Below are 12500 nucleotides of genomic sequence, written 5' to 3'. Positions count from 1 at the left end.
ATTTTGCAGGAAAACTTTGAATATCTGTCGATTAGCCAGTTAACTGCCGTTCTGTGGAAAAAACAGGGTCACAGGTTTGAGAGTTTTTGCCAAGATGATGGTCATTTAAATCGATGGATGTTTGAAGGACAGGTTTTCTGGCCAAATTTTCAAATACATACGTATCTTTCTAGAGTACAGCTGTTGTGCGGTTACGTGGTCTAGTGGTATAACACTCGCTTTCGGACCGGAAGGTCATGGGTTCAAGCCTCGCTCGGCGCATAGTTAAGTCCTTGGAAAAGGCTCTTTACTCACATTCTGTCACCATACTAGGGTGTAAAATGAGTACCTGGCCGTTTATGTCTAAAAAAAAATATTATAATATCGCCTTACAGGCGTCATGTCTCGTTCTACATATTACCTGTTGCTGTTGGCCAGGGACTCCTTGTAAAGGGCTTTGAGCACGTTTAGTGGATATCGCGCTATCTATATAAAAGCTCAATCTATTTAATTTAACTGAAAATGATAAAATGCAACAAAAATGTGTTTCGTCAGAGTCCGATGGAAAAAAGACTGGGGCCATTACTACAGCTAGGTAAATCCAAGTCCGTCGATTTATCGTATAGATAGAATGCGCTTGGCCAAGGAGTTCACAACATTGCCATCCGGAAGTATAACGGACCAACACACAAACTCTGTGTAACCATGAACTTTTATAGTCTGGTTAATACAGTTTAGTGAGAACAACTCACAAACGCGGATGGCAAAAACAATAACAAAGGCCTGAGTGACGTCATCTGCATACTATCAATTACCAAGATATCTAAGATGCGGCTAGGCTAAAGATGTATTATATGTAATATGCTTTTCGTTGTCCTTATTTTTGGGCTTTTTGAGAATAGGTAGAGGGAGATGGGGAGGGGGGAAGGGGTGTGAAAACAAGAAGTGTAATGATGCATCCGTTTTTATAGACCATTTAACACCTGAGATCCACACTAACCTGAGATCATTCAACACCTGAGGCAGACACCTGAAGGTAACAGGGAAACATGAATACTGTAATACATTTAATTCAGGCTTCTGTAGGGGTTACGCGAAGCAATGACTTTTATTGAGAGGAAAAGGCAGTTTAGATTTTAAAGGTTTGTCTTAGTTACAAGGTAGATAGATTCTTTCTGTCTACGCTCATTTGTACCCGAGAAGTCGATGCATGACCTCATCACAAGAAAGGTCGCACGCACCGCCTCTAGGGGGGGGGGGGGTGTATTAATAACATCATTATATTATGTCTAAAATCGTCTAAAAACGGTTTTATGTCGGGGTGGACCCAGAGATGATTTGCGGCTATACGGTCTAGTGGTATGGCACTCGCTTTCGGACCGGAAGGTCCTGGGTTCGAGCCTCGCTCGAAACATAGTTTAGTCCTTAGAAAAGACTCTTTACCCACATTCTCTCATCGTACTCAGGTGTAAAATGAGTACCTGGCCTTCAACAGTGTTGTCTCTGAAAAAGTTGTAATATCGCCTAACAGGCGTCATGTCTCGTTCAACACGTTACGTGTTACTGTTACTGTTAATCAGGGACCCTTTGTAAAGCGCTTTGAGCACATTTAGTGGATATTGCGCTATATAAAAAAGCTCTCTAAAAGAAAAAAACTATTAGTTCCTCGGGTGGACCTGAGGCGTACTTGATTTACTTGACTTATTGCCAATCGCTTTCTAATCTTTGTACTGGTACGCTTTGGCAGCTTCTCTGTTTTGTTGAGTTCTTTCCACGGATGACGGTCTGCCGCCATGAGTCTCCGGTATGCTAAATCCATTTCGAATCTCAGTTCTTGTGCGTCATCGAGGCGCTGGAGGTCTTTATTTATCGTAGTGTTGTGGGTCTGCCTTTGTGTTTGTTATGTCTGCTTGGTGTAACAAAACCCGATGCTTACAATTGTATTTTAAGCGTTTTAAAAATAAAATTAGACCAAAATTAGATGCTTTCATTGATGAGATGATTTTTTTCTCATACTTAAAAAAACCCTTAAATTTCTTGATTTCTGATCATAATGATTAAAAACTCAATTATCTTAACACGTTTATTCTTCTAATACCAAATTGACGCCGGAGGTCATATGAAAATATGTAGACTCCATGTTTGCACACACCTTACTTTTTCTTCTTCTTCCATCGAATGTTGCTTTTGGCTATCTTAAAGCTGCATAATATGAGAACAAGATCTTTATTAGAAAATATTTTACCGCGACGACCTTTAGGACACAACATAATTTAACATTACCCTCTCCTGCCTATCAGCAGTGATACAAGTTGCTATCAGTTAATATTATTGTTATTTGGATGCCGATATCTTCGTACTGCACACCCTTAGGGCTAACCCACACCGGAGACTTGACTCCGACGACCCGTCACTGCCGTCCTCTGCCGTCTTCCGGATAAAGACGTCAGGCACGGACAGAATACTAAGAATAAGAATAAAGAGAAGAGCCGCTAGACCTACCTATACCAAGCACCCGACGTCCTCTGTGGGGGGGGGGGGGGGGGGGGGGGGTTTCGAGCTTGGTATTCGTTGGCCAAGCTGCTCTTCTCTTTAATCTTAGTATTTTGTACGTGCCCGATGTCTTTATCCGGAAGACGGCACAGGACGGCAGTTCCGGGTCGTCGGAGTCAGTCTCCGATGTGGGTTAGCCCTTAAACAATCCACGTCGTCGTCAATGAATTTTCCCTTTCACCAACTAATCAAAATTTGAGCTATTTATTTTGATCTGCGGTATTTTAGAATGTTATTTTTAAAAACACGGACATGTTTTCGTTTGAGACTGGATAATAACAATTCTTGATTACTTTTTTTCTCATGAAAGAGGTGATGAAATAACCCCATCAAAATGTTAATTGATTTTCACTTTGCTTTTGGGAATTTATTTTACCTGTCATTGCCCACAGAAATGTTAGAAAAATAAGTTTTATATTAAAATCTGTATTTAAATAACATTAACAACAAATCAAATGAATCTCCATACTTAATGTAATACACATTTTTTTCTTTTATTCATATTATGATAATATGTGATTTTATTCCTTTGGACTCCGCGTGCTAGATCTATAATCGTGAATAGTATATTTGTCTTTGATCCACCGTGCCCCCCCCCCCCCCCCCTTGTTATTATTGCTTTGTCAGTGACCGGGAAATCAAGGATTCAACTAGATACATGTAACTCTCGTTTACTCGATTGTGGAATTTGCTTTAAATATTGTGTTTGTATTTCTTTTTTTTGATTTTGTTGTTGTTGTTGTTGTTGTTGTTGTTGTCGTTGTTATTTTTTAAAAACTATTTTTACATTTTATTATGTTAACTTTAATTTTATTCTATTTATTTATGTATTTATCTATTTATTTGTAAGAATTTCTATAAAAAAATACAACCAACCAAACAAATCTATAATGACAAAACACTTGATCTACAGATTTCCTTTATCAAGAAAGGTTAAAAGCATTTTCTGACTTAAAAGGTTTTTATTCAAACGAATAGATCGATATGTACGAGTAATCGCAGCACATTTAAAGTCCATCAAAAGCGTTTTTTTCAAAAACAACAGTTCATGCGTCAATATCTACGTAAACGTCTATAATATTGAGTATGAAGCGAGGTGCACCTATTAGCCGGTCTTATGGCCGTAGGCTTTTATGAGCTTGCTGTAACATTGTTGTAATGGACAATATTGTTTTACGTTGGCTTGAATTTCCATGACAACAATGAGCCCATAACAATTTGGGTTATCAGACCTGAAAATAAGTACACTTCGGTGAAATGCCATGCACATAAATGATACTCGTATAATTAAAAATATGTAAATTTAGAATTTAATAAGACAGATAAATATATGATTTAAAAAAAAAAAAAAAAAGTAAATTGACAAAATGACGACAAATTTTTGGATCTCCCATTCCTGAGGTTAAGAAAAAGAGTTGCTGCGTCAACACTTGACAGGTTGGTTTGAATTGCATTCTGATCTGCCTCCACATTTCACCATTTTTCATAAAAACAGAAATCAGTAACCAGTCATATCGCATTTACTGCTCTCTTTAACCAGTTTACTGCCGTACTCTGGAAAAACACGTATTTAATAATTTGGCCAGAAAACTCGTCCTGACAATATCGACCGATTTAAATGACCCTAATCTTGGCAAAAACTCACAAACCTGGGACTAAGTAATGCTTCGCGAAGTCCCAGGTTTGAGAGTTTTTGCCAAGATGAGGGCCATTTAAATCGGTTGATATTTGAAGGACGAGTTTTCTGGCCAAATTTTTAAATACATATTTTCCAGAGTGCCGCGGTTAACTGGTTTAAGAGAAAATTTAGTTCTGCAAATCATAGGAGAAATTATGATTGAAAATACATTGTCTCGCCGTCGTTTAGGAGTTAAAACGACGTGATATAATAACAATAAAACTGTCAATACCTGCTGTAACATTGCTTACCGTTATATTTTTAACACGTGGATAACACATTTTATTGTACGTACATATTTCATATTACATCAACTCTCTCTCTCTCTCTCTCTCTCTCTCTCTCTCTCTCTCTCTCTCTCTCTCTCTCTCTCTCTCTCTCCTACTCTCTCCTCTCTCTCCCTTTTCTTATTCTTTCCCCCCCCCCCCCCCCTACCTCCCCTTTTGCCCTTATTTTCCTTTCCACCCCTCTCCCCTCCCTGACCTATCTGCCTTGCTCACCTCTCCCACCCCCCCTCTTTTTGCCTTCTCCCCCCCACCTCTCCCTTCTCTCTCGTCTCCCCCCCCCCCCCCCCCCCCCCCCAATAAAAGGAGGCAGATAATATCCCGTATCTGTTGCCATATAACAATTATCGCACATGGGAAATCAAAAGAAATCGTGCGCACGATTCTTATTTTATTGACATTCACTTTGTATCCCCCCCCCCCCCCCCCCCCCCCCCCCCCCCCCCCCCCCCCCCCCCCCCCCACCTTGTAATTTCATTCAACTCTCGCTGTCTCATAATGGAATCAAACGCTTTTTTATTTTTATTTTATTTTTTTTTAAAGGTTTTCAGGTTAAAGAGTAAAGCAATATCAATAATGATGACAATGACATTTTTATTATTAAAGATCTATTACAAGGTTTCACGAATGTCCTGAATCTGAATAGTCTATCGTTATTGCGATGAAAAAGTCCGGGGTTAAAAGTGTTGAAGAAAAAGTACAGCTTCGAATTTAATGTGAAAAAATAAATAGCAATAACAAAAATTAACACGGAACATTTCGAGCTCAAAACTCTTCCTCAGCCATCGACCAGAAGTGGAAACGGTAATACTTCAATGAAACTTACAAGTATATTAGTTTTAACTGTTTTATTATTGGCCGAAGAAGGGGTTTGAGCTTTAAACGTTGATTATTTGTTCCATGTTTTTAAGCTGTTATATTCATATTTGTTCAATACCAAATACAATCTGAAGCTTCTAGCAGCTTAGTATTATGTAAGCCCGGGATTTTACGTTGTTTCGACTTGTAACATTTCATGCGAGCTTGGTCGATGGCAATAATCAGAGAGCCTTCATTCTGTCTTTGGGTAAGACAATTTATACCCATTACCCACAGTCCCACTCGACTCATGAGTGCGTATGTATCTACCTGCTTACAGGCAATGACTGATTTTGTAGGAATGCTACTATTAAGTACAAAATACGAATTCTTTCTAAGTCTAAAATTTTAATTTGGTTCCATATGCCATGACTTTATACTGGGGTGAAGGGATAAAGTAGTGAGCGTGGTAAAAACTTATAAATTGTGGCTGTTTATTTTTTTTTTAAATTTATTTATTCACTTTATATATTTCCTATATGAAAGACGCTTCAACAGTCATGTCGTCACTTCCCTCGAAATGACGCATGGTAACTTAGTAACTGGCTCTAAACTATCGGAACAATGGCGGACGCCCTTATGAAATATTTCTCCGACGAGCATAAACGTGTATCAAGAGGAGAAAAACATTATAAATATGATCATGTTTTGACTTTTATACTTTCTGATCACAAGACATATGAAAAGTTCTAGTCAGCATGGAGAATAAAAAGTACCTATTTTCTTTGTTTAGAACCACGATGGCCGCCGTTGCTGGGCGACGTGACATCAGACTATTGAATCCAACTTGTGATGGCTGAGGAGATAAGGCATTTGCATCGTAACTAGAGTAACGTGGATTGAGTTCGGCATCCACTATTTAAATTGAGCTTTTTCATATAGCGCAATATCCACTAAACGTACTCAAAGCGCTTTACAAGGGGTCCCAGGCCAACAGCAACACTTAATATGTAGGACGAGACATGACGCCCGTTAGGCGATATTAAAATCTTTTTCGGACAGAGACAACGCTGTTAACGGTTAGGTACTCCTTTTCCAAGGACTCAACTGTGCGCCGAGCGAGGCTCGAACCCAGGACCTTCCGATCCGAAAGCGAGTGTCATACCACTAGACCACTATTTAGGTTATTTACTCTTTGAACAAAAATTCCATCTGCAGTCGGAGTCGTAAAAAACATTTTGGAATAGAACCAAGGAAACATGATAAAGACGTAGTTAACTATTTTCAAGGCTATTATCACTTCTTTCTAAAGGCTCTTACTCTTGAACTTTTTTTAAAAGCGTTTCTTTAACCCTCTCCTTACCAACTAGGCTACAGGAAAATCGTCACATTCGTTACGTTACGACCAACATTTTTCTTTTGCACATCATAAAATTTAAAGAAAATGAACAGTGTGTTGTAGAGCATGTTTTGCTAAAGAAATTATGTCTCGCAAGAACTTTAATGTTATTGTGTTTGAGTGATAAAAAATATATTTTTGTGTCAGTTGGGTGTGAAGTTTTGGGGAAAATCATGAAAATGGCTGGTAAGGAGAGGGGTAAATGTCGTGATGACAGAATCGAACCAAATTACCGCCAACACCTTAACGAATTCGTTTTCTGTGCTCTCGCTTGAAATCGAGAAGCTGATTTTTTTTTTAAATTTTATTATTATTTTTTTTTTAAATATATATATAGAGAAAATAGAAACCTGAGGCAATGAACATAGATCAATGAAAAACCTCGACCTTTATGACAATCAGAAATTATCGTATAATAATATCCTCACATAACACCAGAGAGATTGGATTATAACAATTATCTACATCTTTCTGAGAGAAACTTCGGATGATGTGTTGGAATTCAATGCGTAATTTGTGGTGCACGAAAATCACATCCCACTCCCAAGTGTTTTGATCGTAAAGATAGTATGCGCTTGGTTTAGAAGCTCACAACATTTCCATCCGGAAGTATAACGGACCAACCCACAAAACTCTGTGTAACCTGAAACGTTTATAGTCTGGATAATACAGTTAAGTGAGAATTACTCACAAACGTGGATGGCAAGAGACAATAACCAAGAACTGAGTGACGTCATTTTCGTTCTATTTATAAGTAGGCTATAGCCTAAGCAATGTTCAATGTTATTCCAAGCAATGAAAATGCAGTAAATTCGGCATTTTAGATCATATATAATGAATGCCGGGTCCACTGATTGCAGAATACTTCTTGAGGTGTCCTCATCATATTATGTACAGATATTCTCTCACCGTACTCATGTGTAAAATGAGCACCTGGTCGTTAATAGCGTTCGCCATGTCGGAAGAAAAATTGTAATATCGCCTAACAGGCGTCATGTCTTGTTCTTCATGTTTCGTGTTGCTGTTAGCTAGGGACCCTTTGTAAAACGCTTTGAGCACGTTTAGTGGATATTACGCTTTATAAAAACTCAATTCTTTATGGTATACTGTTATTAAAGTTCAAGGTTTAATTCGTCGAGGAGGAAAATGTTACACGCACTGAAAGAATTCCTCAATACATGATGAAGCCGACCACTTTGATGTTGGGGCTATCCGGTTTTTTTTTTATGATCTTGAAAAAAATCATGCCAAGATTTTTAAAATCCCGCTATTTTTTTTTCTTTTTGATTTTATGATTGGTGATTTAGTGATGTTTACACTGGTAAAATGACTAATCGGAGAGTCGACAAACGTTATTTGTGACCTTTATCTCTTCGATTTCTTAACAAAGACAAAGCCACTCCTTTCATAGTATTTTATTATTCTACTGATGGTGGATATTATTATTATTATTATTATTATTATTATTATTATTATTATTATTATTATTATTATTATTATTATTATTATTATTATTGATATCGCTGTTATTGTTGTTGTTTTGCGTATCTTATTCAAATTAAACATCCTTTGTTATATTTTCTCCCCACAAATTCACCCCATACCCCTTACACACACCAGGCTGGATACCGTCCATTACTCGAAGGACTTGTGTTACTGACCACCTACACCTCTTCATTGGTTGCATTCAGGATGTACTTCATGGGGAACAAACCACCCGAATTCGCTCCATCGGATAATCCGGCAGCTGATGCCGACAGTCTTCTAACCAGATGTCTGACGTTTCTCTACCTCCCTACCGTCAACTTCTGGATGTTGTTGTGTCCGAGGACGCTCAGTTTTGATTGGTCAATGGAGGCCATACCGTTATTGGAAAGCACGACGGATCCTAGAAATATCATCACTTTTATATTTTATTCATTACTATGTGTGTTGTGCTATTGTGTGTATACCATGATAGAAACACACAGTGATGTTGATTATTTTAATACGAGGCACAACAAACTTTTAAATGGCCACCATACCAAATTATCACCGAGTCATAATAATAATAGCAATAATAATAATAATAATAATAATAATAATAATAATAATAATAACAATAATAACAAAATATCATCTTCTCCATCTCACAAAGACAGTAGAAAAAATAGCTTTAATCACATGACCAATGGGCATCTACGACACGATGTCAACAGCAACATTTGTAGTTTTATTCCATTCAGTCCTCACCATCATCACTGCCGCACTGTTGATATTATCATCATCTCCTTCGCCATCATCGTCCTCCCCTTCCTCCCTGCCAGCAACATCCTATTCTACGTGGGCTTCGTTGTTGCTGAGAGAATCCTTTACATTCCAAGTATGGGGGTGTGTCTATTAGTAGGGGCGGGGCTAGACTACCTCTATCGTCACATGACTTCTGACTTCAAGAGAAAGACCATCGTGGCGGTATTCTGTGTCCTTTTTGCCTCTTTCTGCATCAAAACAGTTACCCGTAATCGAGACTGGGAGACGGAGGAAAGACTGTACAGTTCTGGAATTTCTGTCAACCCTGCCAAAGGTTAGCATACAACATAGATGATGATAATAATAATGATAATAATAATAATAATAATAATAATAATAATAATAATAATAATAATAATAATAATAATAATAATAATAATAATAATAATAATGATAATAATAATAATATACAGCCTGCCTTCTAAAACGTAGAATTACGAAATGTTGGCTTTAATTTCATAACTATATGAACAAATGGCTATAATAATAATAATAATAATAATAATAATAATAATAATAATAATAATAATAATAATAATAATAATAATAATAATTTATTATTATTATTATTATTATTATTATTATTATTATTATTATTATTATTATTACAGGTATTATCCCCATTATCATCATCATCATCATCATCATCATCATCATCATCATCATCTTTATATTATTATTATATTATTATATTATTATTATTATTATTATTATTATTATTATTATTATTATTATTATTATTATTATTATTATTATTATTATTATTATTATAATTATTATTATTATTACAAAAACCTTTTCGTTCCTTCTTTCTCCACCTAATTCCAGCTTGGGGCAATCTAGCAAACATCTACAATGACCAGAACAGGACATCCGATGCAGAGCAGTCATACAGAAATGCTTTGTCACACAGACCCAACATGGCAGATGTTCATTATAACCTGTAAGTCCCTATGTTACATTATAAAAAATTAAAATTAAAAAAAAATATTGAGCTTTATATAGCGCAATATCCACTAAATGCGCTCAAAGCGCTTTACAATGGGTCCCTGGCCAACAGCAACATTTAACACGAAGGACGGGACATGACGCCTGTTAGGCGATATTACAATTTTTCGGACAATGACAACGCTGTTAACGGCCAGGTACTCATTTTACACCTGAGTACGGTCAGAGAATGTGAGTAAAGAGCCTTTTCCAAGGACTCAACTATGCGCCGAGCGCGAGGCTCGAACCCAGGACCTTCCGATCCGAAAGCGAGTGTCATACCACTAGACTACATAGCCGCACCATACATTATACATGTATTAGGTCTTTTTCTTTCATTTCAGGCTCCTCTGGTGGGTATCCAGATTTCATTCAGATCAGGCCGAAACACATTTCATTTCATAGTCTGACCTCTTAATTAAAGGGTAGCAAGTAAATATACTGTTAATTTTGTGCCCTGCAAGTTTTAGTCTATAGAAATGTTAGATTGAGGAGTTTTGTGTTAATCTATGACTTAAAGATCACAATGGAAACTGACATTTGTTTGTTTCTTGTTTTTTGTGTGAGTGTTTTTTTCTTTTTGCTTTGTTCTGTTTTTTTTTTTTTTTTTTTGTTTTTTGTTTTTTTGTTTTTTTTTTTTGTTTTGTTTTTTATCATAAGAGATCAACCTCCCAAAGAAGCAGCAACGCTTTGGGTTGTTTTGTTGTTGTTGGTTTTTAATTTTTTATTTTAATTTTGGAGAATGTTTTCCCTTATCACTTTACTTTATAGGCAGGATTTATAATTACTCTAACTTAGACACGATCATCGTTTACACCAAGAGAGCAGTAAAAGTGACCCATTGAAGCCCGAGTTTTTGAAGCCCAAGTTGCACCTCTCTTACTTTCTCTTCGTGGAAAGAGTGAGATATTATGTTAGGTTAAAGTAGGATCAATCCTAACCCGTTAAGGGTTAAAGTAGGAGATAGTTTACAAATTCGAACCAAATTATATATAAAATTCTCTCCCCCGTCGAAATGATGGCAAGTCTTTACAATACATTCAATTCCAAAATAAACGGCTATCTACTTATAATTATTATAATTCACACATTCTTCTTCTATAACCATTAGGAAAATAATTTATTTTTTTTTAAATTTTTTTTGGTTTTAAATTGTAAAGACAGGAAATACATCGAACAGTTTAAAAGATATAATTCAAGACTTCAAAAGTATAAATCATTTCAAAAATAAGATTAACTTAAAATGTATGTATTTATTGATGAATAATTTTTAATTGTTATTTTTTGATCGCACATGATGTAAATGATGATCGTAGTTCTGATCTTATAAGGGAATTTTTGACCCGAATCTTTTGTTAAAGGGTATTAAAAATACTTTGACCTAAACAACCCTTACTATGATGTCTTACGTTATGCTTTGTTATATCCCCCCATCCCCCCTCAACCCTTGCATTTTTAAATTTTAAAAAGATCTTTTTGGTAAATTTCTGACCTGTTCAGTTTTTAAAAAAATAAAGTTCTTTTCGGCAAAATAATAATAATAATAATAATAATAATAAAATTAGAGGGAAGCGTGGCTCAGCGTTACTGTCTTTGCTTCGTACCCGGAAGGTACCGAGTTTGATCACCCGCCGCTGCGCTGTGTGGCCTTGAGCAAGTCACCTCGCCTAGATCAATTTTCGGCGCTGCATTGCGGCTGACGCCTGGGTTATTCCAGTCTTCCCTTGGAATAGACCCTAGAGACAAATTTCCCCTATGGGATGAATAAAGGGAACTTTATTTTATTTTATTTAAATTTCTGACATGTTAAGTTAAAAAAAAAAAAATCTCGTTTTTCATTTGATCTCTTCCTGTCCTATCTTCCCAATGATGTGATTTCCAGAGGGATCCTGTTACAGAACGAGAGACGATACCAAGAGGCAGCAGAGAGCTACAACTATGCAATCAAATTTAGACCCAAATTGTCAGGTAGGGACGTGGATGATGTTGGTTGTTGATCGATGTAATGTACGGTGATGATCCCAGAAAAAAAAAAGACACGAAGAAGAAAAAAATATTTTTGTTACTAATGTTTGTAAATGCTATGCTTCGTGGCCTTAAAAAGAAACGATCCCACTAACATTCAAATTAAATATTTTAGAAAAGTCTCTCTCTCTCTCTCTCTCTCTCTCTCTCTCTCTCTCTCTCTCTCTCTCTCTCTCTCTCTCTCTCTCTCTCTCTCTCTCTCTTTGTTTCTTTATTTCTTTCACTTCGCCTCTCACTCACTCTCTCTCTCTCTCCGCCCCCTCCCCCCCCTCTCTCTCTCTCTCTCTCTCTCGCTCTCTCTCTTTCTTTCTATTTCTTTCACTTTGCCTCTCCCTCTGTCTCTCTCTCTCTGTCTGTTCTCTCTCTCTCTCTCTCTCTCTTCTCTTCTTTCTCTCTCTCTCTCTCTCTTCTCTCCTCTCTTCTCTCTCACACACACACACACATTTAATACTCGCACACCCCATTCCCCCCCCCCCCACACACACACACACTCGCATTTAACACTTTC

General features: G+C 36.8%; 1 protein-coding gene across 1 annotated transcript in view; it reads left to right on the top strand.

The window, feature by feature from the left end:
- Positions 1–12500, top strand: part of LOC144967940 (protein O-mannosyl-transferase TMTC2-like) — a 53592-nt gene that overhangs the window by 32100 nt on the left and 8992 nt on the right. The window contains exons 4-6 of the mRNA XM_078905739.1: positions 8312–9254; positions 9809–9923; positions 11850–11935. Of these exons, the coding sequence (XP_078761865.1) occupies positions 8312–9254; positions 9809–9923; positions 11850–11935 (1144 nt within the window). The remainder of the gene's footprint in view (positions 1–8311; positions 9255–9808; positions 9924–11849; positions 11936–12500) is intronic.

The sequence above is a fragment of the Berghia stephanieae genome, chromosome 3 (assembly GCF_034508935.2).
Source record: "Berghia stephanieae isolate SIO BIC M18660-M18661 chromosome 3, UCSD_Bste_1.3, whole genome shotgun sequence".
NCBI lineage: Eukaryota > Metazoa > Mollusca > Gastropoda > Nudibranchia > Aeolidiidae > Berghia > Berghia stephanieae.
This window is presented reverse-complemented; position numbering and strand designations above follow the sequence as displayed.